The sequence below is a fragment of the Ipomoea nil genome, unplaced genomic scaffold, assembly GCF_001879475.1.
Source record: "Ipomoea nil cultivar Tokyo-kokei standard unplaced genomic scaffold, Asagao_1.1 scaffold0322, whole genome shotgun sequence".
Taxonomy (NCBI): Eukaryota; Viridiplantae; Streptophyta; class Magnoliopsida; order Solanales; family Convolvulaceae; genus Ipomoea; species Ipomoea nil.
Window position 1 is genome coordinate 283,225 of NW_017616750.1, and position 26,216 is coordinate 309,440.

Consider the following 26,216-nt stretch of genomic DNA (forward strand, 5'->3'; position numbering starts at 1 on the left):
AAAAATTACATAGTTTAGAACTTAATTGGGTAAGAATGATATTCGAAGTCCAAATTGATAATTACGGCATAGTTGATGGACCATTTTGGTTATTAACTCTTATGCATTTCTATATATTTATGTGCGAAATAGCCACTGTATGTCATTATATCGCTAGTGTTAGCACTGTGGCTTATTTTGTTAGTGTTCTGTGTGCATTTATTTACTTATTTGGAATCTTGATTGCGAATATTTGTTATATGTGCAATTTTGTTTGTATGTCTGTGCATTTCTGTATATTTATGTGCAAAATGGCCACAGTGTTTGCAATTATATCACTAGTGTGCGAATTGTGGCTTACTTTGATAATGTTATTTGTGCATTTATTCACTAAAGTGGTGTGCATCCGTGTCTGTGGATCTAGGTGTGTAGTGTTTGCGTTGACACCCATACGTGTGCTCATATAGACAACAAGATACGATCTCGTCAGTATACTCAGTGCCGGAAACAAGTTGATACAGCGGATGACGATTTTGTCACTCATTCATTTGCCCGCCGCAGGCTGAACCGGAGTGGCAAGTGTCGGATTATGTGTTGACAGAGGTTGAGTTGTTTCTTAGTATGAATACTCATGTTTGAGCACCTCGTCACATTTTGTAAACCAGTACTTAGTAGAACCTGGCGAGAAATCCATGTCACAACTGTGTGCCCTGCCGCCAGATGACTTACTACCTGCAATTTTAATGAAAAATACAATAAGCATACGTAATCACCTGTGCATTAGAGCATCCATACTAAAAGTTTTTTCATGATTTTTTTGATGAGTTAGAAGAGAAAGATGGTGATTTGGAAGAGAGATGAAAGAGGAGAGAGGAGAAATTGTTTTTGTAGAAGGAATGATTTTTTGTTGCCCCCAGGAGGAGAGGGTAAAACAATAGCAATCTGCAGGTCATGCGTGTTCAACGCACAAAGGCACCTAGAGGGAGGCGCATGTACTGCACGCGCCCAATCCTTTTTTTATTTTCAGTTCTAACATTTGTTCCTAATCATCATACCTATAAAAACTCCTAAAAAACTACAATTGTTTTGGATGCTCTTACAACACAGTAATCTACACACACCATGATTCGTATTTGCACAAACAAGCACCCCCACCCGCGTTGCCTCCATTCCACACACTGTTCCAAAATACGTCTACAGTCAATGTGTGGTGCCGTAGTTCCACAGCCACGCACACACCTTTAGCGGTTCTGTGTCATCATTTGTTCTAACTAGACTGACATGGTGCAAAATGAAACTTATGTACATGAAACTATTATAATGAAACTAAAGTATAATTAAACTAAAAATGAAACTAAATAATATAATAATATTATCAAATGAAACTACAGTTTCAGTTTAATTAAAATAATACGACATTGTTTTGCTTTATTATCCATGCTGCTACATGGACTATGGTCCCCAGTAAAATTTGCCCTTAAAGCAATAGAATAGAGGAGAAAAAATGTTGAATGGCTCAACCAGCGACCGTCTATGTCATGGGCATAATGCATTTATACATGGCTAAACGTGTATACACTAAATTTATACAATACATACCTCTTCACCACCCTTCCCTCGCTCCTGTGTGATCCTCTAAAAAGGACAACAGGCAAAATACTACCGGTGATCAAACAAGAAAAGGAACAGAAGAAAATATTGAACTAAACAGCAATATGCATATCTACAAATGATTTCTGCAATAAGTTTTAGGGATGCCAAATCAGGAACTTTAACCTCACGTCATATTTCCTTCCAAGTGCTGCTTAACGTTTTCCCCGTGTAACATTATATAACTACTTTACAGTTTTATCCGGAGGGCGACATGCTCAACGTAGAAGTCCATGATAAGATGCTTGGTTTCCAAATAATGGAGAAGTTCATTTATCCTCTGAGTTAGATGTAGAAGAAAGCATTTCCTCCAAGGTTGCTAGCAAATCAAGGTATTCAGTAAATGCCGGATGTGACTGCAAATAGTGAAACTTTACTTAGCCGCACAAATGGAGTTGTACTATACCAGAAGTTTGTGTAAGAAATACCTGCAACGTTATGCTATATGCCTCCCATAAACGAAAATCATGGTGAAATAAATCAAATAAAACCTGAGAAATTTGCAGAAAAGGAACTCCATGTCAATTATGAGTGTTTAGCATATATAGCTTAAAAGCCAACTTCTAAAAGCTTAAAAGTTAGTAGCTACTAGTTTATTTTGAAACGCTACTAGTTTATTTTGAAATGCTAAAATAAGCTATTATTTTAAGCTCCCTATATTTTACCAAACAGAGCTTATAGCTTATTTGTAGCTTAAAATAAGCTATAAGCTCTACCAAAAAGAGCCTATATGCCTTGGCATATGTCATATGCTGCCTCAAAAATCATTTGGTTTCTACTTATTTACAGCAGAATTATTGAGCTTCAATCTTCCAAAAACCAGAAATTTCATGTTCATATTCTCACTTTTACGGAGGTAAGATGTTTTACTCTATATATTTATTATTTGTGTTGGAAGAGGGGGATTCGCATAATATAGTTCACATATTACAAATAGTTATTACTAGAGGAAGTAAGTTAAACCTCAGATCGCCTCAATAGTGTGGCCAGGACAACAATCCATTCTTTGAATTTGACAGAGCACATCTGAGACAAAAGGAATTCTGCATCCAATCGACTTTGTAGTGTTCCCATTTGAAGCTGTTGATTGAAAAGTTACCAGTGCATCAATCATATAAGTTCAATCTTGAAGATCAAACTATTCCTTCCAGCAAGAGTAAATTTTCAAGTTCCATAATTCAAGTAAAAAACACAAATGCTTTATGATAAAGTTGTATCATAAATTATTAGGAATGTCCAAATATGTTGACTGTACTCTAGAAAAGATTGGTTGTACCTTCTGTCCAATAAGTTCAAGCCCTAAGGCAAAATTCTCCAAGCGAGCAGATCCATATCTCTCTCGCCGCAAATAATCCTGTATAACAGTATAGATTACGTACCCAGAGAACCTTCAGTTGTAGCACATATCATAATTATTATCAAAGTTCACAATTATCATACCATGAGGTCAAACTGTGTGGCTTTCACAAATGCAACAAGCTTTGAAAGTTCTTTCCCAGACATCAAAAAGCTTGCATGACTTTCTAAAATATTCTTAACAGAAGCAACATGGGCATTCTGCTCCTTGAATGAGCTGCTAGACATAAAATGAAACAAACTTATGAGAAAATCTAATGAAATATGATTATTAGTAAACGGTATAAATGCACTTACCCTTTTGAATCAAAAGATTGTCTTTGATAACTGGAAGGAAACAGAAAATATCCAAAGAATCGAGGAGATAACTTCTCCGAATCCACTGGTGCAGGTTCAAATTCTCGTCCAGATCTGAGAAGAAACCTCACCTGAGAAATAATATCAAATTATCCTGTTACAGAGAGTAATCATCTTTTCAAGGGAACATAATGTACCGTAAAGTCCACATACCAGTTCCCCAGCAAGCTCATATAGCGATTCATCAAGCGTGGCCTGAGAAATGCAGAAACCTTATCAGACTGGGATATGTGAGATGTAATATAACTTTTTGCTTCCCTCAAAACATAATGTCAAAAAGCCATAATTATTATACAAAAACTTAGACTACGTTTAAAATGGTTGCAATGAGACAAACACAGAGCCTACTAGTATCTCATAAACGTGCAGAAAAAGCTCTCTAATGACGCCTGTGAACCTCCTAGTATCACATGTTTACCTGCAACAAACGCAGTGCACAGTACTGACTCACAGCAGGACCTTCAAGCTTCGCAATAACCTGTGGCAATGGCAGAATATTATAAGCAGACCTACAATTCGAGCACAGAATTCTCCTCAAGAAATAAATGCTGTAATGAAATTGGATAAATAAATTTTAGTAGTGAAGAAAAAGCCCCGTAATGAAATTGGATAAATAAATTTTAGTAGTGAAGAAAAAGCCCCAACCAACACAAAAAATATAAAATAAGAAGAGAGAGAAACAAACACAAGTATACAGACTAGTAAAACATAGAGTAATATGTAGTCATTTCAAGGTACTTTAAGAAAAAATGCATGTGCTTCTTACAAGTATATAGCAAGCGGCAGTCCGGTACCATCTCCTTTGAAAGCATTCCTCAAACAACCTGAGGGCAGATACAAGTCAAAACACTACAGAGCATGATACAATACTTGAGAGTTTTAGACAAATTTGAAATTTATGACAGCCAATTTCTTGTTCCTGTTTTCCCTCTGCAATAATCATCATGAGATAGAAACTGCAAGGAGAGTTTGAAGCCTTGTCATTGCAGGGGTGGCCAGATGAGGACACTTTGCCCACCATGCCCACCACAGTGGACAATCAGACTTCAGAGAGCAAGTGTGATCATTGAGATATTTTGACAAGACTTTTGATCCCTAGAAACAAAGGATAAAAAGGAAGTAAATTAACATACTCAGTTGATCTTCCAGCAGCAGCAAACAAATCTGCCCAATGTCGACCATCAGTTTTTCTTGCAACACTAACAACCACATCACAATACTCTGGAAAATTTCTGATTAGATCGCAGGACTTCTTGAGAAGTGAAGTGACAGTAGCATGATTAGACATTGTAGTCTGATTGTTCCTCGTGTTTTGGCTGGTAAAGATAATAACAAACATTGTAAATATGAATGTCAAAATATAAGTTTAAAAAAAATCATTTTTGTTTATGGTAAAGGCAATGAGTCCAAGTCCCAAGGTAAAGAATGCAATACATGGAAATATGATTTCAATACAAAACAAACAATGAAACGACTTATCCAAATAAATAAATAAAATAAAACAAAACAAAACAAAAAGAGTTAAATTGATCAGAAATTAAACTTCTACTCAAATAAATATGAAGTTACCAAAACATTAGAATCCCAAATCTTATGAAGACAGAGTAGAAGGAATTTAGAGTGCTATATTCCTAATTTCCCACATTAGCTCTCATAACATAGGAAAAATATAACAATGTTATAGATCACAAAGTTCCTGCTAACTTACCCAGAAATTTCAGCCTCAAAAACTGTAAAAAGAAGCCACTCAAGGTAATGGGAAAAATGTGGCTTTTCTGCTGATAGTTGTGCCAATCGTAATGCTTCTTGCTCTTTGCCTCTCTGTCAAACAATACCAAAAGCATTGGCTAGTAAAATAAAAGGCGCTTGTTAAACCACAAGACTTAGTATGGTCATTTGATCATAAAGGTCCTAAACAACAAGACCTGATTATTAGAAATCAAATTATTCTACTTGTGGCCCATGCCTCAAAGCCTCTTAAACATTATTCCATATAATGGTTACATATGCCTACATTTTTTACAATTCTAAACAAACAAAATTATAGCTGTGATTTTGAAAAGTATGGCACCTGGAAAGATCTCAAATAAAAGCTACAATTTCAAACAACTATGTGCCATCTAAGTATCTAACATATACTTTGATGTATAGAATGGGTCTGCAGCATTTCTCTCCTACTAATGCTTACTTTAATTATCTTTTGTTTCCTAATTGAATTAGCTGAGCTTATATGTGTGCTTGGTATTCATTTGATTGCATACATGCCTTGGTGGCCAGTGGCCACGCAAAATTCATCTTCCAGGTAGGTTCATCCCTTCTCCTGTTTTCTGCTGTGTCATAATCAGATGTTTCCATCGCTTTATATTAATTATTCTAAGCACCTCTTGCCTCAGTATAAAAGCTAAAAAGAATTTACTACTGACTAGAAGCTACCTGCAGAAGATGCCTAAGTAGGCAATGCAATATGGTCTGAGCTTGGGGAGATGGCTCAAAACATGGAAATTCAGTGCTTGCAGAAAATGACACTCTCTGAGAAACGCCCACCACAACTCCAGCATTCGGTAGTAAACCAAGAGGATAAACCTCACGATCAAACTCCAATTCCGGGTCCAACTAAAAGTTGGCATCAAAACATTCATATACAACAAAAAATATTTATTAAGCAGCTCTGTCAATGCAGAAAAGAGAGATTGACGACACTACTTCAGTTTTTCCTATGTTTCATGTATTTATGTTTACAAGAATATCCAAAAGAAACCAAGACCATTTCTACAAATTCTCCAAGTTCTAATGTGTAGCAGCATAGCTGGACAGAAATAATTCATTGCGCAGCCATGCACAAACAGCAATACAATAACGGTTAATACAGTCAAAACCTTTATATCTAAAGCACCAATTATTCAATTAAGACATGCATTACATATATAGGGGAGAGATCAAGTGAGAATAGAGTCTTGTGTGAGAAATGAGGATGACTCTCGGCCATCAATCGGAAAACAGTGAACAGATGAAATTTATACTTAAATGAAAAATGTGGTGGCATTTTAGTAAATATGCAGGACTTTCACTGCATCATTAAAGAGAAAAAATCGTTTCGAAGAATAACAGCATCAATTTGGAGAGAAACAACAGAGAACCTGTTAAAAAACATGAAGTTTAAATGAAAGATGTAATGACGTTTTTGTAAATATGCAAAAGTTTTTTTCCCACATCATTTAAGAGAAAATCAGCATTGTTTTGGCCTAAATACGCATAAATAGATTAGGAAGGCTAAAAATGTATTGTTTTGGGATAAATAAGCATTATTTTATGTTAAATATGCACAGTCCACATATTTTTTCAGTCAAAATGCACATCATTTTGGCCTAAATATGTCTGGAAAAATCAAGAAGCCTAAGCATGCATCATTTTGGGATACATATGCATGGTTTATTCATTCCAACTTCTACTTATTTACAGAAATGTCACCCACCTTTTCTTCTAAGGCTAGATCCCCATTCATTCAATTTTTTGAAATGGACTGTCAATATTTATTCTCATTTCTCATGGGAGAAAGTGAGAAACTATTTTTACTCGATCCAATTCCTCTATACACACACACACATACTGTCAGAAAACACTTGAATACCTGCAAGAAATCCTCTTGCTTAAAAGTGTTGACTCCTGGAGATGGATACCAAACCTGTAATAATGAGCTTCCAACCAGTACATATATGAGACACATAAGACAGAAAATAAGAATTCATCAAGAGAAGTTAAATGCTAAAGAAATCTGTAACCTGCATTCCTCGGTGGCCATAGTCCAACCATGAAACTTCCTCAATCAGGGTTGTTTTCTCCTCTGATTGACCGCATGTAACCCAAAACAATTCCACAGAGTCAGTGAGCTCTCTTTCCCTCCCCTCATCCAAATCGAGAAGCGAAAGCTCTCCATTTGTCCTCAAGATCAAACATCTAAAAGCACAAATAGTTATTAGCAAACTGCAATCGGAAAGTCATATTTGTGAACTGATGACTGAATAATAACTACATACCTAGCAGGCTCTCTGACTACAATGTCAGATGAAGATATACCATTCTCGGTTAAAGTTTTCCTAGGAAGCTGATCAGGGATAAAATGCATTGCTGCAGGATGGCACTTCGCAGTCATGATTGAAAGCTCTCGGACTGTAGAAAGCTGTTTGTCATTTTATCACTTAAAAAGGTATGAAAAATAGTTTTGCAGTAAAATACTCGGATAAAGAATCCTGCTATAGAAAGATTTAAAACGCCAAACCATTTTAGAAGTTTGAATAGCATTAGAAACATCCACAAGCAGCAACTTTTACCTGTAAATCTGGAGTACTCAGGGGAGTCAATTCACCGAGCAGTTTCACATGATAAATATGGACATCAAAAGGGCGGTAAGTGACTAGTAAATAATCTTGATAAACATCCATGACCATTGGTTTTGCAAGCAAAGATTTCCGACAAAGTAGGGAACTCTGGTCAAGGTGGTACCTTGGGTAAAAAAGTAACTCATACCTGCGATTTTGATAATAAATGTTGAATAAGTACTCTAAACAAAATCAGAAAACCACATTATATAACTTCTAAATCCTTCGAAAAGTAACACTACAAAGGACTCAGATTACACCAGCCAGTCTAGGAAGATATAGGGGACTGGATCAAAATAACTGAAAGAGGTTTTGATCAAGTGGTATGCATATGTCTTGACATCAAGTGCAGGCATTCATATTTCATATATTCACACATAGAGGCCAGGAGTCTTGAGTAGCTACAAGCACATATATTGCTTACCCATTGGAAGAATCATCATAGTTGCAAACAACAACAATTTTCCCCATCCATAGCAAGCCTTTGCATTGAATTTTTTGCTCCTGACTAATATCTCCAAAAAATCGCCACTTTTTAAGTCGTATGTCATATAATATCAACCCATGAAGACCAGCAATTGCCAAGTACATCCCATCTTTGCTAGCAGCCACATGCAGAATGGGCCAATTTTGGGAGATATATGAAACCTGACACAGAAACTAAATGCATCAGGAAAAAAATATCAATCGCAAAAAAACAGTAAAAGAAAAGATAAAGATAAAAACTAGTGTGAGTGTTCAAACTCATCAATATGTTTGGCACATACTGGAAGGTTGAGATGCAAGATTTTAAGTTCATCAGTATCTTCTGACTGGACAACAAGCAATCTATCTTCACCATAGATTACTTGTCGGACATATGTTGTTCCAGAAACTCCTCTGTTGAGACAGCATTTCCCAAAGGAGAATGCAATAATTCTATCTGAAGATCCTTCCTCAACAGCATAAAGCCTATATCCATATTCATCCCAGTGCATCAATGAGGTGCCACCCATCATAGGTTCATATTTACGTTCCTGGCTAGGCTTAATTACTGGAGAAGATAGAGAATTTAATCCAATTTGGCGGATTGTACACATCAATCGACAACCAGAAACAGACCAAACTGTAAGCCCTCTTAACTTCCACCCAACTGCAAAAGCAGAATTGTCAGCTGTCCAGGCAATACAATTCACAGCACCAGTATCTTCCACAGAATATCTGCAAAAGAACCCAGAGAAAACACCAAAATAAATCATTTCATAGTTTCCTTTAGATCAGATAAGGTGTCATTCTATCTAGATGTAGAAGCTACATCTCATCTTCATACCCATTTTATCACCTCCATAAAATCATGTGATTACAATGAGAATATACAAACATTAAACCTAAAAATTCTCAGAAGCAGTATTTGGAAATGCTAATATAGTAGGATTGCATGTAAGGTCATGAAAGCATCCTCAACCCTTCCCCCTGCCACTCTCTAACAACTTCTTAAAGAATAAAGATGCTTCAATGTTAATCATCCATGTTTTAACAACTGCCTCCTGTTAAGGTTAGAATTTCATCCAAATGGAAAACTATAATAAACTAAGAAGTAAGAACAGAGATTGCACAAGTTAAATGTGTAATATTCTCTCATTAACATGCACTTTTGCATATCTTTTCCATATTGTGTATCATAGAGGCTTACCCCCAGTCATACAAAGAAACAGAACGTATAAGTGAAGCCGATTCTGCAAGATCATACAACTCGACAACACCTCTTTTGTAACCAACAGCAAGAATTTGTTGTTCTGAAGCAACAGAGGCACAAACAGCATCACCAGATCCCAATCTCTTTTCAGCCTTGACAGGCTCGGCTTGCCTGAAGCCCTTCTTGCTTACAGAACATAAGACAAGTTGCCCATCAGAGTATAGCACAAATAGCAACCTCAAGGGTAGGGAAAATTCCAGGTGGGACACAGCAGATGGTTTTGACTTGCAATGACTTGGTATAGAATCATTTTCGGCTCTACTAGAAGCAAGACCATTTTCCAGAGAAGTTGAAAGTTTAGTAACCTCACTACCATCACAAAGCTGAGCATCAATATTAAAGGCTCCATAAAACTGTATTGACAACAACCAAAATAGGGGAACTATATTAGAAAGCAAAATATTTATAACGTTTTCTAGACTCAATTGAAAAATAATCACAATTCATCACTATTTTTTTTCATATTAAAGATGCTTCTAAAGATAAGCGCAAAGTCACCTCTTAAGCATGGAGATGATTGAAAGGTCTAAGTAATCAACAGTAATTATATTACCTCACCCTTCCAGGATATGTTATACAATGACCCATCAGAGAGTCCAACAAGCATATGTTTGTTATCACAGACAATATTGCTCCTGCCAAAAAAAAAAAAAAAAAAAATCAGAAGAGAAGGAAAGCCATAATCAGAAGGAGACTGACTAGCAGCAACCAAGCTAAAGCAAGAGATGTAAATCTAAAGTAAGCCAATTTCACAGAGGCACCAAACTGTTCTCCCTCTCTTAACCTGGCCACTATAAGCAATAGTAGCAAAATAAGGAAGCAAAACATAAAAGAAAGACAAGAAGTCAAACTTTCGTAACCTTTACATGTTTCAAGGCAAAAGGACCTACTCAACTGACAATGATAACCCTGAAAGAGATAGGATTGAAGAGGCCTGACAATGGGATAAGAATAGATAGCAACTGCATGGACACCAAATTTAGGTCTCATATCCATGTTGTACTCATGTTGAAGTGTTGAACAATAACACTCCTCAACTCACTACCCAGACATGTCAGACACCAAAAAATTGTCTTACTTTGTGCAACTTGTCACTTGATTGTAGAATAAATAATAATAATAATAATAATAATAATAATAACAACAACAACAATAATAATAATAATAGTCATAGTAATAATAATAACAATAACATCAGCAGCAACAATATTGTGTCTCAAAACATGCCATGGCCTCCCTTTTTTTTTGGGAATCTTGTGTCCATGTCTGACTCAACACTTGTGCTCCCTCATAGGGTAGAAATGTAATCAATTTCTCAAGCCTACTAGAGATATACAATAATCCAACATAGCAATCATGACCTTTCTTAAAACTATAAATTACTAGGCTAGGAAGTCTGGAAGTGTGAGAACTTCAGGTTATTCAAGCAATGGTACAATAAGGTTAAAAAAATAAATTGAATTTATCAGTTACTCCATAAATAACATCCACTTAGGAAGTCTAGTCCAGTTGTTCAGGCTTCTAAAAGAAAATCGATGGTTTCCAGAAATTAACTTAAGTTCTAAATTTTGTATTTTATTTGACTGTTCTAGAGATTTAATTTTTCAATAAATAAATAACATTACATAAGAAAATCCAAACAATTTGACATCAGATAAGGAAAAGTTGGGACCGTTTCAGCATCAGAATTCAAACCCTAAATGAATAGCAGAGTGACTTACACTGTCAAATTCTTGTGAGCAAATGGCACCTGCTCGTTTAGGAGCAAACTAATATTTGCTAGAAATAAACCAGATGGTTGTTTCCCTCCAATTTGTATTTTCTTTTCTGTAAGTTGAACCTTAAATATTTGGATATGCAAAGAAGAGGTCTGAGAAAGAACAAAACAAATGCAAGTCAGCTTATAGTCTTATACATCCCAATTCAGTAAATTGTGTTTCAATGTAAATCAAAGCATGGGAAATAGGATTAAAAATCAGACTATGTAATCAATTTATATGATTGTTTTTTTTTTTTTTTGGTTTTTCCATATCAACAAATTACAAGCACCATTGGTCCAGAAGGATGGGTTCTCCAAAAATAAAAATAAAAATAACTAATTGTATGATCTCTTTTTCAACAGGGAAAAAATAACACTGCCTGTCAAAAGGAAAGGCCTAAAATTCACAAAATTCTAAGGAACAATCTCTCTCTTCAAGGCAAAGAAAAATGATGCTAAGTTGCTAACTACACATCTAAAGAAAGATGTTGCTGAGTCTATATAAAACAGTCCCCAGAAATTACCAACAAAAAAAAAAAAAAAAAAAAATGCACTACTAACTGCATTATAGTAGAAGTGTAGGTGCCGGTTGCCTTAACCAATTCTACGACCATTAACTCTAAACTCTAAACTTACAAGAACAGCAACCAATTTCGTATCAGGACTCCAAACAGCCCGAATATTCTCGCCTTCCTTGTGAATTGAATCTGAATCTCTCTTGTACTTTCCCAATCTCACCCTATGCTGAAGGAAAAAAAAGCAAATTAAACAGCGTGAGTCGCAACATATTTTCCAATATTTCTACACAAACCAATCAAAGTATAATGCCGTCCAAATAACCTGAGAAGAAGACCAGAGCTCAAGATGAGTTGGTGAAACCACAAGCAATAAGCGATTGGTGACCTTGAGATACACAATTTGCTGAGAAGAAGGGCAGAGACCACGCTCCAGAGGAATGACCTGTGGCCACCCATATGCCATATACATCTTGGATGGATGGATGTATGAGCTTCCGAGGGCAAGAATCAGTAGTAGAGTACTGGCGAGAGAAAGAAGGAGTAGAGATCGAGTGAGAGAAAGCGGAACCTAGGGTTTTGCAGGAGATCCGAATCGGAATTTGCTGTTGCTGAAGAGAGAGCAGTGATGATGAAACACAAGCAAAAATTTTCAGGTGGTTGGGGGTGGATCTGCAAATTTTCATTTTTCAGGGACAACAAGAGAGTCTTATTCTAACTCCAAAAATAGAAAGGAAAATGCTGTGGAATAAGGATGGTAACAGTTACCATCAATTAAAATTTGACTATCACCAATTACAATATAGTGTGATGACATTTTGATTATTTTAAATGGATGATTATAGATTCGAATTTTGGTGGTGGGGTTTAGATTCTTTAGACGAAAAAAAAATGTTTAAAAAAGTATAAAACATATACTATTTTGTAGGACTACCAAAGTGGGTCTAAACTTTCAAACTGACATGCACCCATGCTGCAATGGGCGGGTTAGGGTCACAAAAAGGACGTTTATACTGAAAAGGTAAATAGGGTGAATTGTGAAGTGATAAATACTGAAAAAAATAGGGTGGGGGCTGTTATGTAACTTTGCCTACTCATTAATTAATTACCATCTTTGAATATCGTGATATTCTTGGTATTTTCCTTGTGTACACGATGCTATAATCGATTGGGATTCTTTTATTTTTTTTCTTTAGTTTACGCAATACACAGTGGCCGTCGCTCTCTCTACCGTGTGTGCAGTCCAGTCGAAGGTCGTTCCATGGCAGGTTCCTCCCTCCTGCAGTCAAAGAGGCGAAAGCTGCTGTCTTCTGATGGTTTGCAAGGTAAGTTTTTCCTCCCATTTTTTGGTGGTTTTGATTTGCGTTTTCGGCTAGATAACGTTAGGTTTTTCGATTTTTTTTTTTTTTTTTTTGTGTGTGTGTGTGGGGTATTGTTTTCCGGCTTGTTAGGTGTGTTTGTTGGGGTTTCTTCATTTTTTTGATATGGTTTTCCGGTGGGATAGGGCTGGTTGTAGGGGTAGGTGTGCTTCCCTTCGCCGTATGGCCATTTCTTCTACAAATAGTCCATCCAATTGTTCTTCTTCCAAGGTTATATATATCTCCATGACTTTAAATTTTGACTTAAAAAAATATATCCTTCTGTATGCAAATTGTATCCAGAGCTTCTGTTTTTTTTTTTCCTTTTATTTGGTTATTTGTGTATGGATTCTGAAAATTTGCTTTTTTAATTTACTTTTTATTTAATATTTGTTTTTGTGATAGTTTTAGAAGATGAATTCATTGGCTGCAAATAGAAGTGCAAGTTATGTTGTAGTTTGTCTGCTTGTAAATTTTTTTGTTTTTACTTGTTTGGTGTTTGCATTGAGTCGGTGTGTATGTGCATGCAGGGTTTGCAGCCGTTACGTGTGTACTACATGGCGGAGATTTTAATGTATGATACAAATGTCCATCGGGCTAGGACACATCAAGTTTGCAGCTGAATTTGCAAAAAATGTTGGATAACAAACCTCCATCGGGAAGGATTTAATGAGGTTTTGTAATTGATATATTAGTCTTAATAGTATACTTTTCATACTCAAATGCCATATTATTTTTTAAATATGGCATAGCAGCTCAGCTTGATTTTAAATAAAATGTCAAAGTTTAGTTCCATTATATTACAATTTCTTAAAGATACAAAGTGTGCGTTCTAGTGGTTTAGTGTCTGCATGGGGCTATTATTTGTTATACTTGTTTCAATCTACACTTCCCATCCATCTAGTTTGTTATAAACCGCGTCTGAGTAACTTGCACATGCCCCACAACACAAACGCACATAGGACCATAATTAATCATTTTCGGTAAACCAATAATCCAACCACCACGTACTTGTATAATATTTTTTTTTTTAAAATCAATAAACACAACATCTTCAATGCAGACACCCATCTAATTTGGGTTTCTGTCAACATTTAAAACGAACAAACATCTGGATTGACCGCGTACATGAAAAACGCACACGTCTAACAATAACTACGCACACACTACCGTCATATTCTCCCGACCAAAGCGTCCGCATTCTTGTCATAAGTTAACACATAAACACACGAGGCGGGTTCATGCACACCTTAATTATCAATTATTTTACAACAGATACAAAAAAAAAATGCAATAACATTGTCATGCCATAATTCGTTTTACCCTTACTCGCACACGCTGTTGCACAACTACGCACACAACAACATAAACTTAAAATTCTGGAGTACAAAAAAAAAAAAAAAAAAAAAAAAAAAAAAAAAAAAAAAAAAAGACAACAACAAAACAAAACCCTTACAACACTTTTCTCTAAAAATACCCAAAAACATGAATCTTGCACACACCATATAACAATTTTGGTAACCAAAAAAAAAAATGACACTATAAATGTTGGAGCCCCCGTCCTTATAATTTGCACACTACAAAGTACACACGCACAAACCATCATCACTTCTGAATGTGATGCAAAAAGAACACAGTCATCTGCACAAACCATTGCACATACACGCACACGACATTTCTAATAAACTTACAATCTTGGACCACAAAAAACAACGACAAAGTACTCTTACAACATTTTTCTATAAAAACAATCCAAAAACAAAAATCACCACACACACCATATAACAATGTGCATAACAAAAAAAAATACAAAAGAAAAATGCAAAAAAAAAAAAGATATTTGCACACGCCTTCGCACATACACGCACACAACACCGTTCAAAAACACCAAAAAAATTACTACAGATGCACCTATCAATTTTTTCACTAACCATTCGTAAGCTCTAGCCTTTTTCCATTTGCAGACTTCTTTCCGATCACTATTCCGTGAACAGCTACATTAAAAAAAAATTAAAAGTAATTATTTCCATTAATATTGTCCATAATATTATCTTAAAGATTTCAATTTAATTATACCCTTAATTAATCACACTATTACAATTACTTCTTTATCCTTATGTTTAAAATATATCCTTAATTAATTTATAATTCTCTTTCAATCTCAACCATGCATTTGTAATGAGTTAATGGTTGTGATGAGATCTCATGATTTCATCTATCTAGGTGACCTCATGGGAATCGCAACATATATATATATATATATATATATATATATATATATATATATATATATATATATATATATATATATATATATATATGATAGTACTAATTGCCACGTAATGCGGTAATTAAATAAACACAATACCAAATAAAGTAATTAAATGTCTTTTATTGATCGAGGTGAAGGCCCTAAGTACAATCTAAGTGGTTGCTCTGAGTACCAACTAACTGTGGTCGGGATTCTCTAACAACAACCTATCGATCGTCCAAAAGCCCCCCACACTGTTGCTATCGCGGGTATTTATAGCCGTGGAGCCGGAGACACAAGTCCGGTCGTCCGGCATGTCGCCCACGTAGCAACCACGTGTCGCCCTCCCAGGTGCCCTGCCTGTTAGCACATAGCGTTGCCACGTGTCTCTTCTTAGCTTTCTCGCCTAAGGGCTACCGATCGGTGGTCGACAACGCCGGTCGGGTATAACCCGGTCGGGAACCGACCGGGTTCTTCTACGAAATCCAACCTGTAACCTGCAAAAATAAGAACAAAAGGACGAAGGCATGTCGGTCGGGATATTCCCTACCAAGAGCCCCCTAGCCCGGGCCTTTTTGACCGTCCGAGAAAAAACGGGACGGGGTGAAGAAGCCCAACGGTCCGCCGCCAAACCGACCGGCCAGCTGTCATTCCCTTTACGCCACGTGTCGCGTTCTGCCGCCCTCTGCAACCCCATCAATCACATTGGAGTCCGGAACGGTCGCGTCACGTGATTGGGCCGTTTCCCGCCCAAATGCTCTCCTATAAATAGGCCTTTGGGGCTCTCATTTGAACCTTTCCCAACATTCTTGAGTCGATCGGTGATGGGGAATATACACCGGTTGTACGGATCGTCCGGTCGGCCCGGCCTGTTCCCCGGTCACGACTACTGCAACTTCCGGCCCGGTTGACCGGTCACCCCCGTGGCGTGGAGTACGACAGAGGCCTTGCGGGCTTCTGATCGGTGACCGGGATAGGTGCTCGATCGAGGTGGGGGCCGCTGCTGCCAGAAGGAACGCGCCACGTGTACGGTGGCACACCTGCCCCTTTCGAGGCCCGGTGTATGCTCATCACGTGTCTGACATGCCGGAGGACCGGGTGCTATTCCCCATATCCCTTATAAATACTGCATTAAATGCTTCAGTAAAGGACTTTTGGATTAGGCTACTTACTAGACTAGAGAGGATCCCGGTCATCATATACGATCGGTCTATCTGTAACTCTACTGTAACCTATACGTATCAATACACTGTTATTTTATCCACATCATTTGGCGCCGTCTGTGGGGACCGGTACAAAATCCATGCATTGCTACCGATCCTCCTCACATGTATCCCTTCATGGACTTCCTCAACGCCGGCGGGGACGCCGACGACACCCAGCCTGACCTACGGGCCCATCTGAATGCCCGGATGGACCTGAACCAGCCGCCAGAAGGAACATTTAAGCCTTCGGAGCCGGTCAGCATGGGACCAGCGGAAGCCGCTTACAGGGACATCCCGATGCAAGCTACGTACCAAGCACCGAGAGTCTTCCCGGGGATCATGGACCCGGTGTACCAGTGGTGGGCCAACGCTCCGCGTTTCTACCCCCCGGCATACCGTAGCCGCAGATGCCTAGAGTATACCCTCCGCAAATGTACAGCCCGGTCCACAACTACTATATCGTTTCCCCTGGCTTCGGCCTGGGGGCGAGCGAGCATGACAGGGCACAGTCGCCGCGAGGACCGCCAAACGCCCCTCCCGAGGCACCGCAGTCCCAGCGTCGCCCGGCCCGCACACGCCTCGGCTCGATCGACCGTTCAGAAGAACATGCTCCCCGAACAAGTGCCTTCGACAGGCTGCAGCCGACGAGTTCCCCCCGGCGGAATCGACCGGGCGGTAGAAGGGCGTCCCTCGACAGGTCGGCATCCAGCCGCGGTGCGGACTCGGACGAAGCGAGTTCTTCCCGAAGTAACCACCGACGCGACACCGAGTTGAATACGGCGGCCGGCGTCCCGCGCGAGGTCATGGAGCAGGTCCGGCAGGAGTTCAACCGTTGGAAGCAGGAGCAAACGGCACAAGTCCCGAGTCTCGACACCACGCTATTACGAACTCCGTTCTCCAGTGAAATCATGCAGCAGCAGTACCCGGTCGACTTTCGGGTCCCGGGGGCAAAGGATTATTCGGGAAAAACGGACCTAGAAGAGCATGTCAACTCCTTCTACGGAAACATGATCATGTTGGGCGTGTCCGACGCTGTCATCTGCCGGGCATTTTTCTCAACGCTCTCGGGAAGAGCGGCCGAGTGGTTCAAGTCCCTCGAACCGGGGTCCATAACGTGCTTCGCCGACCTATCGACCAAATTTATCCGACGTTTCGCAATGTCTCGGACCGTTCGGAAGCATTTCACGCACCTCGAAGCCGCCAAGCAGCTAGAAGGGGAATCGTTAATCGATTTCCTGGTCAAATGGAAGAATGCCATCGGCGAAGTCGAGCCAATGGATGACAGGACAGCCATCAACGTCCTACATTACTCCCTCCGAACGGGGACCCTGTATCAGGACTTCATAGTCCACCCACCACAGTCGTACGACGAAGCTATTCGCAGAGTCACAGACTACGCGAACGCAATGGAGGCAAATTCCGCAAAGCAACGCCAAGAGACAGGATCCACCCGACGTGACACTCGCCCCGACCAGAAGCGCGGAGACCGTCAGCAAGCCCCCCGGGACCTGTCCAGGCTCACCCGCCCGGTAACAGAGGTCCTCGATTATGCCCAGAGTTGTAATCTGATCCAGCTACCCGAGCCCGGGCGTGACGGCCGGGACACCTCCAAGTTCTGTGCGTACCACCGCAACCGAGGGCACACTACGGACGAGTGCCGGGTCCTGAAGGAGGTGATCGAGGACCTCCTGAAGGAGGGTGAGCTGACCCAGTTCACCAAGAAGAAGGACAAGGGGAAGAGATGGAAGAAGTTCTTCAAACGATCCGGCCGGGACAAGAAGGACAAGGACCAGGATCCCGAAGGCAAGTCCCGGCCCAGTGGCTCCAAGTAGGTGATACACGTGATTTTCGGCAGCCCGGAGGGTGGCGATAGCACGGAGGAGAGGCACAGGAGGTGCCAAAGCCTACACGTCGGATTAGTGGATGAAGCTCGACCGGAAAAGCGGTCAAAAGCCGAACCCATCGCCTTTGTAACACCCTGAAATTTTAAAAACCTTTAAAGACTATTTAACAAAGGTAAATGATCATAAATCCCAAAACGTTTATAAGAATACGGGGTGTTATGCCACACCCGAGCTAGAGAACTCAGGTGCACAGGCTAAATTCTAAAAGCCTCCATCAGTATCAATACAAAATCATGGCACGCAGGCCGAAAGGGAAAACTATCTAATCTACGCCCCAAACCTCTAGCGCGCTCCAGTGATCTACTCTTCTGTGCCTGAAAGCCAAATATATCTGTTCAGCGAGAGATGTTGGTAACCCACTCCAACGCGTTGAAAAATACATATAGATATATACATAGATATATGAAAACCATTTCGAAGCATGAAGATATATCTTAAGAGACTCTAGCTTTCAAAACAGGGAATAGACTCGACAGATAGGGATAAGCACTACCAACAGTCATAACCAAGCATGCACAATTCACAGGTGTAGGGAACAGATACGACAGATAGAGATAAGCACAGCCAGTAATCATAATCAAGCATATACAGTTACTAGCATGTATCCTATGGTCACGCTCTCATAACAATCAAACCATCCATATCTCATCACATAGCACACTTTGTTGGCGCCACAGGACCAATTGCATGCCCATACATGTAGAGCCGTCAAAACGGGCTTAGCCCGCCGGGTCGGCCCGCCCCGCCCTTACTTAGGTAGGGGGCGGGTTTTGAAAATAGAGGACCGTTTAGGAGCGGGCTTTTTTGGCCCGCCCCGCTTAGGCCCGCGGCCCGCCAAGCCCGCCCCGCCGGGCTCGCGGGCTACCCGCCATTATTTTATTTTATTTTATATAAAACATTTTTATATAAAATATGCACTTTAAAATTATTTTTATGTGTAATATTTTTGGACTTTGTAGTTGTGACTAGTTTGATGTTTGATAAACTATGAACTTTGAACTTTATGTTTGATTATTATGTTTCATGTGAGTTATGACTTATGTATCAATTTATTTTAATTAGTTTGATGTTTGATGAACAATTTTTTTTTTTAAAAAAAGGGTTTTGGGCGGGGGCCTGCCTAGCCCGCGGGCCATTGGCGGGGCGGTCCGGGCCTGTCAAACCTAGGACCGTTTAGGAGTGGGCTTTTTTAGCCCGCCCCGTTTAGGCCCGCGGCCCGCCGGGCTTTGGCCCGCCTCGCCCCGCCAGCCCGTATTGACAGCACTACATACATGAGGGTCAACGCATATAGCTCTGACACGGCCCCGCAGCACCCTGCCCCGTATCGCAACACGGAGGGGTCGATCGCAACCGACCGATGAACCGCAGCTCATCATAGTTTGATCGCAACCAAACAGTGGACCGCAGCCCAAGAGTAGTCATCTGACCGCAGCCAGGAATATAAACCGCAGCTCATGTAAAACGTTTGATCGCAACCAAACGGTGGACCGCAGCCCGAGAGTGTAAATCTGACCGCAGCTCAGGAATAACCAATTCTATCGCAACCGAATTGGGGTATCATGCACACATAACACATAACAAGTACATGCAACCCACATTGACACATTGAGAAGGGGGAGAAATCGTATAACGAAACCTATGCGTGATCATCTACATACTAAGAATATTCCTAAGGGGTTCATACTTCTTACACCTAGGCCAACGAGATACCAATTCAACTAGCATGCAATATATAAGACTTATTCCACCTACGAATGGTACCCGAACATCAAACTAGACATAGGCACGATAGACGGAGTCCGTTGGGACACCACGGGGGTCGGGGGAACATCAAACGGGGAAGCCGAAATCCCAAAGTGGGGTAAAATCCAGCGGGTAGCCGGTGGGTGAGGGGTCACCCGCCGGCGTCGTGGTTCCGGGCAGCGGGTGCCCGGCGGGCAGTCGCCTGCCCGCAGGCTGCCCGCTGCCGGCGACTTCAAAGTTGGTCGCGGGTAGGTGGCAGGTCCCCTACCCCCCACTGACTCTTTCATCACGAAAACGCCCCGGGAACCCTAGTGGAACCCAGAATCATGCTTAGACACTTTCAAACGCAATTGATAACAATACGTAGACAATTAATGGATCAGAAGCAGGAACATACGGCGCATATCCTATCATGCTTTTCTAAACATAATTAATACCCGAACATGCGAATTCCCACCCAATACATCAAGAATAACACCATACGAATTTCATGGTACAGCCTAGGGCTCTAGACACATCCAATTTAACAAGAACATGATTCCTCTTTAAACATCAAGAACAATCAAGAATGGCACATAATCATCAAGAAACTAGGTTCGATCAAGAATCACACAATCATCAAGAATCCCTTTTCATCAACAAGATTATCAAGATCGCCCATGGAATCATAACACCAATCGTCAAGAACAATATAACGAATCATCAATTACACAAGAATATGGGGAAATCCTAAGGGGGGAATCATAGCTATGAAAATAGGTTTTGTTGAGACATGGGTTACCTCTTAGCCTTAATTAATTCCTTGGCTATGAAGAGTCTTTCTTTAAGCTTTCTTCTTTCTTGATTTCTTCTAAGGGAATTCTTGGAACTTCTTGTGTGGTGAGAGATTATTGTGGTGGGGGTTCTAGGTGTCTCCTATGTCCCCTATTTATATATCTAAGAGTCCTAATTAGGGCCCAAATACTATAGGCTTGCTAACTCTATTCCTTTTAGGACTAGGGGTTGGGTTTGGAGAAGAGGGCCCACGGACTATGGTGGGCCTTTTCCAATTTAATTATTGTAATTTAATTCTTTCTTTGGATAATTGGTTAAATGATTAATTGGTTTTAGGGGTCGTAACACGTGGTGTTACAGCCTTCACTGACGATGACCTGCCCCGAAATCCTGACCACGGGACCGAAGCCCTAATTGTCACGCTCGACATAAGCAGCGTGGACGTTCAAAGAGTAATGGTAGACACCGGTAGTAGCGTAAACGTCTTGTACCTAGACGTTTTCAAGAAGTTGAAGCTGGACGAGAAAAAGCTGACCCCGGTCCGCACCCAGTTATCTGGCTTCACGGGGGCCACTATCGAACCGGAAGGTATGATCCGATTGCCTGTTGAGGTAGGAACCTACCCCAGGGTGTCAAAAGCAGATATGGAATTCATCGTGGTAAACCTCGCCTGCGTCCACAATGTGATCTTGGGCCGACCGAGAATCGCACAAATCGGAGCGATCATCTCGATGCCGCACCTGTGTATGAAGTTCCGAACGCCAGCCGGGGTAGGCGTGCTGAGGGGTGACATCCAGTCCGCCCGGAAGTGCTACGTCATGGCAGTCCAAAGGAGTGAGGGCAGTTCGTCCAGGGTTAATGCCATAGCGAACGAGAACAAGGCCGCGGTTAGGGAGCAGCCCGAACCGGCGGAGGAGGTCGAAGAATTCCGATTATCGGACCGGTTTCCCGAGAAGACCGTCCGAATAGGCGCAGCCCTACCGGCCGACCTGAGAAGTTCAATCGTAGAGGTCCTGAGGGAGTATGCTGACATTTTTGCCTGGGGACCACAAGACATGCCTGGAATATCCCGGTCAACGATATGTCACCACTTGATGGTGGACCCCGCCGTACGGCCGGTCAAACAGAAGCAGCGACATCTATCGGTCGACAGAAGAGAGTTCGTCCGGCAGGAGGTCAAAACGCTGAGCTCAATCGGGCATATCAGGGGGGTCTCCTACCCGGACTGGGTAGCCAACGTGGTTCTGGTACCTAAGCCGCCGGCGTGGCGCATGTGCATCGATTACACAGACCTTAACCGGGCGTGCCCGCTTGACCCTTACCCCCTGCCGAGCATCCACCAGATGGTCGACGAGACCGCGGGATCTGAACTTATGAGTTTCATGGACGCCTTTAAAGGTTACCACCAGATCATGATGGCAGAAGAAGATGAGGCGAAAACATCCTTCGTCACACCGGACGGCCTGTATTGCTACAAGGTGATGCCCTTCGGCCCGCGCAATGCCGGGGCTACCTACCAGAGGATGATCAACATGCTGTTCGAAGACCTGCTCGGCAAGACCATGGAGGCCTACATAGATGACATGCTCGTCAAGAGTCTCAGCCGGGAAGACCACGCCGGTGACCTCCGGTCATGTTTCGAAATTCTGCATCACCATCGGATGAGGCTCAACCCGGCGAAATGCACGTTCGCGGTGCAGACCGGGAAGTTTTTAGGCTTCATGATGACAAAAAGGGGCATCGAACCGAACCCGGCCAAGGTCAAGGCGATCTTGGACATGCAACCCCCCGCTACGGTCCGGGAGGTACAACAGCTGACCGGAAGACTAGCCGCACTCAGCCGTTTCCTCTCTAAACTCGCTGAGCGTGCGTTGCCCTTTTTCAAAACGCTAAGGAAGATAAACGCCTTCAAGTGGGATCAAGAATGCCAGGATGCGTTCGAGCAGCTAAAAGAGTATCTCATGTCCCCGGTCGTGCTATCAAAACCGGAGCCCGGTGAGGACCTGGACGTCTACTTGGAGTGTCCGACAGAGCGGTCAGCGTGGTCCTTTGCCGAACTGACGAGAACAACATCCAGAGACCAGTGTATTATGTCAGTCATGCCCTGAACGGGGTGGTAACGAGGTACTCCAGGTTGGAAAAGGTCGTGTTTGCCCTGTACATGGCTGCTAAAAAACTCACCCCGTACTTTCAAGGCCGAATAGTGCGAGTACTCACCGACCAACCCATCGGGTCTGTCCTCCGGAGCTCCAGCTCATCCGGCCGACTAGTCAAATGGGCCTTAATGCTAACACAGTTCGCCCTGGAGTACAAACCCCGATCGGCGATCAAAGGCCAGGCGCTGGCCGACTTCGTAGTGGAATGTACGGCCAGGGAAGCTAACCCGACGACACAGCCGGGCCCAGACGACATGTGGTGGGAATTGGCAACCGACGGCTCAAGCGGCAAAAGAGGAGCGGGCGGAGGTGTAGTCATCACTAGCCCGGAGGGGTTCAAGTTTTACCACGCCCTGATCTTTTATTTTTCCCCCACCAACAACGAAGCTGAGTACGAAGCGTTCATCGCCGGCCTTCGGTATGTCAGGAAGCTCGGCGCACAATACGTCCGGGCTAGAACGGACTCCGCTTTGGTGGTCGGGCAAGTTCTGGGAAACTTCGAAGCAAATGGAGACCGGCTGGTGCAGTATAGGAACCAGATGTTGGCGATTCTTGTGGAGTTCGAAGGCCACACGGTCGAGCACGTCCCCCGGGCGGATAATGTAGACGCGGACGTCCTATCCAAGCTCGCCCAAGAAGCCCCCGAGCACATTTCCAGAATAGCCCGTATTGAAGAAATGACCCGTGCCGCCATTGACGCCCTGGAAGTCGCCGCGGTAGCCCCGACGGAAGAAAATTGGATCACAGACCTGATGCAATACTTAACCGACGACCGTCTTCCCGATGACACAGAAAGAGCCAGAAAGGTTAAGCTGAGAGCGCCCCGTTTCCAGGAGATGGATGGCCGTCTGTACCGGCGATCATACGGCGGCCCGCTGATGAGGTGCCTGAACGAATTCGAGGCCGATCTGGTAATGACCGAGCTCCACTCGGGGATTTGCTCGGCGCACCACGACGGCAAGGCTTTGGCAAGAAGGATAATGCTCATAGGGTACTACTGGCCATCAATACAACTCGACTGTAAGAGGGTGGCCCGGGAATGCGAGGCGTGCCAAGTCTTCGCCAAAGTTCTAGGTAGACCGGCCACCTTTTACCAGCCCGTCAGCACGGCCATCCCGTTCGCTAGGTGGGGCGTCGACATAGTCGGCCCGTTCACCCGGGTGGCCGGTAGAAAGAGGTTCATCATTGTAACGATCGACTACTTCTCGAAATGGGTCGAGGCAGAACCCCTGGCGACCATCACGTCGCAGGCGCAACGTGATCTCCCGTTTTGGGGTTCCCATGCAGCTGGTCACGGACAACGGAAAGCAGTTTGAGGGAAGTTACTTCGCAGACTTCCTTGCAACGATTGGAACAAAGGCAGTAAAGTCATCCGTCGCCTACCCTCAAGGTAACGGCCAAGTCGAGAACGCTAACCGGACTATCCTAGAAGGCCTAAAGAAGAAGTTGTACTCGGCGGGACGAAGTTGGGCCGACGAGTTGCCATACATACTCTGGGCTTACAGGACGACCCCTCGAGAGGCAACGAAAGAAACCCCCTTCGCCCTGGTCTACGGCGCAGAGGCTAGGTTACCGGTCGAGGCATGGATACCGACCGCCCGAGAGAGAGAGTTCGACCCGGATAACAATGATGAGATGATGACAGTCGAGCTAGACACCGTCGACGAGAGGCGGGAGCAGGTCGCGAAGAGGATAATCGAGTACCAGAAGAAAGCAAAGGCGTATCATGATGCCCGAGTCCGACCGAGATACTTTCAAGTGGGCGATTTCGTCCTAAGGAAGAGAGAAGCCAATCGCCCGTTGGAGGGAGGGAAGCTGTCCCAGAGCTGGGAAGGCCCTTACAAGATATCGGCGGTCATTCGCCCGGGAACCTACAAGCTGCAAACGACGACCGGGAAAACCGTGGACAGAGTGTGGAATTCAGAGAACCTCACGCTCTTTCAACATTAGCCAAGTTCCCCCGACCCTCCCATGTATTCCCTTAAATTATGTAATGAATTCCCTTAAGTCATGTACTCTTGTCCTAGCCGGATAACCGTTGTACCGGCAGGCTAACATTTCCGTGAAATGAAGTGTTTTCATTGTACTTGAAAAACATGTGTAGAGCAAAGCCCGGGTCCGTCCCGGCAAGGTCGTTAGGCCACGAAGCCCTACGAGGGTAGGCAAAGCCCAGGTCCGTGCCGGCAAGGTCGTTAGGCCATGAAGCCCTACGAGGGTAGGCAAAACCCGGATCCGTCCTGGCAAGGTCGTTAGGCCACGAAGCCCTACGAGGGTAGGCAAAGCCCGGGTCCGTCCCGGCAAGGTCGTTAGGCCATTAGGCCCTACGAGGGTAGGCAAAGCCCGGGTCTGTCCCGGCAAGGTCGTTAGGCCACGAAGCCCTACCAGGGTAGGCAAAGCCCGGGTCCGTCCCGGCAAGGTCGTTAGGCCATTAAGCCCTACGAGGGTAGGCAAAGCCCGGGTATGTCCTGGCAAGGCCGTTAGGCCACGAAGCCCTACGAGGGTAGGCAAAGCCCGGGTCCGTCCCGGCAAGGTCGTTAGGCCACAAAGCCCTACGAGGGTAGGAAAAGCCCGGGTCCGTCCCGGCAAGGTCGTTACGCCATTAAGCCCTACGAGGGTATGCAAAGCCCGGATCCATCCTGGCAAGGTCGTTAGGCCACGAAGCCCTACGAGGGTAGGCAAAGCCCGGGTCCGTCCCGGCAAGGTCGTTAGGCCACAAAGCCCTACGAGGGTAGGCAAAGCCCGGGTCCGTCCCGGCAAGGTCGTTAGGCCATTAAGCCCTACGAGGGTATGCAAAGCCCGGGTCCGTCCTGGCAAGGTCGTTAGGCCACGAAGCCCTACGAGGGTAGGCAAAGCCCGGGTCCGTCCCGGTCTCGATTAGGTTAGTGGTACACTCGAAAGTGTCCATCAACGTTTGACCACAAGCCCGGGTCCGTCCCGGTCTCGTTTGGTTGGTGGTACACTCGAAAGTGTCCATCGACGGTTGACCATAAGCCTGGGTCCGTCCCGATCTAGTACAGTTGGTGGTACACTCGAAAGTGTCCATCGACGTTTGACCACGAGCCCGGGTCCGTCCCGGTCTCGTTAGGTTGGAGGTACAC

At 43.0% G+C, this 26,216-nt stretch overlaps 3 protein-coding genes across 3 annotated transcripts; 2 read left to right on the forward strand and 1 right to left on the reverse strand.

The window, feature by feature from the left end:
* Positions 1-1,376: 1,376 nt before the first annotated feature.
* Positions 1,377-12,413, reverse strand: LOC109171612 (RAB6A-GEF complex partner protein 1-like). The gene is made up of 23 exons (XM_019320661.1): positions 12,053-12,413; positions 11,849-11,956; positions 11,175-11,323; positions 10,007-10,088; positions 9,391-9,806; positions 8,486-8,918; positions 8,143-8,366; positions 7,671-7,866; positions 7,377-7,519; positions 7,122-7,296; positions 6,971-7,024; positions 5,776-5,955; positions 5,051-5,163; positions 4,476-4,658; positions 4,109-4,166; positions 3,761-3,820; positions 3,496-3,537; positions 3,283-3,413; positions 3,070-3,202; positions 2,906-2,983; positions 2,593-2,709; positions 2,058-2,120; positions 1,377-1,985 (listed from the first exon to the last, which is right to left on the reverse strand). The coding sequence occupies exons 1-23, from the start codon at positions 12,197-12,199 to the stop codon at positions 1,899-1,901; spliced, it is 3,372 nt and encodes a 1,123-aa protein (XP_019176206.1). The 5' UTR covers positions 12,200-12,413; the 3' UTR covers positions 1,377-1,898.
* A 4,931-nt stretch (positions 12,414-17,344) lies between these two features.
* LOC109171571 lies at positions 17,345-18,373 on the forward strand. The gene has a single exon (XM_019320624.1). The coding sequence runs from the start codon at positions 17,345-17,347 to the stop codon at positions 18,371-18,373; it is 1,029 nt and encodes a 342-aa protein (XP_019176169.1).
* A 4,750-nt stretch (positions 18,374-23,123) lies between these two features.
* LOC109171572 lies at positions 23,124-25,068 on the forward strand. The gene is made up of 2 exons (XM_019320625.1): positions 23,124-24,305; positions 24,406-25,068. Exons 1-2 carry the CDS (start codon positions 23,124-23,126, stop codon positions 25,066-25,068), a joined length of 1,845 nt encoding a protein of 614 aa, XP_019176170.1.
* The last annotated feature ends 1,148 nt before the right edge of the window (positions 25,069-26,216 follow it).

What these genes read in the sequence shown, in the direction of transcription:
- LOC109171612 (XM_019320661.1), bottom strand. Translation starts at nt 12,199, where the DNA reads ATGTATATGGCATATGGGTGGCCACAGGTCATTCCTCTGGAGCGTGGT. An exon ending in GCTCACAAGAATTTGACAGT is followed by an intron (nt 10,089 to 11,174) that starts GTAAGTCACTCT and finishes TTTTTTTGGCAG; the next exon opens with GAGCAATATTGTCTGTGATA. An exon ending in GTTTCTTTGTATGACTGGGG is followed by an intron (nt 8,919 to 9,390) that starts GTAAGCCTCTAT and finishes GTTCTTTTGCAG; the next exon opens with ATATTCTGTGGAAGATACTG.
- LOC109171571 (XM_019320624.1), top strand. Translation starts at nt 17,345, where the DNA reads ATGGAGCAGGTCCGGCAGGAGTTCAACCGTTGGAAGCAGGAGCAAACG.
- LOC109171572 (XM_019320625.1), top strand. Translation starts at nt 23,124, where the DNA reads ATGGCTGCTAAAAAACTCACCCCGTACTTTCAAGGCCGAATAGTGCGA. An exon ending in GTAGAAAGAGGTTCATCATT is followed by an intron (nt 24,306 to 24,405) that starts GTAACGATCGAC and finishes GTTCCCATGCAG; the next exon opens with CTGGTCACGGACAACGGAAA.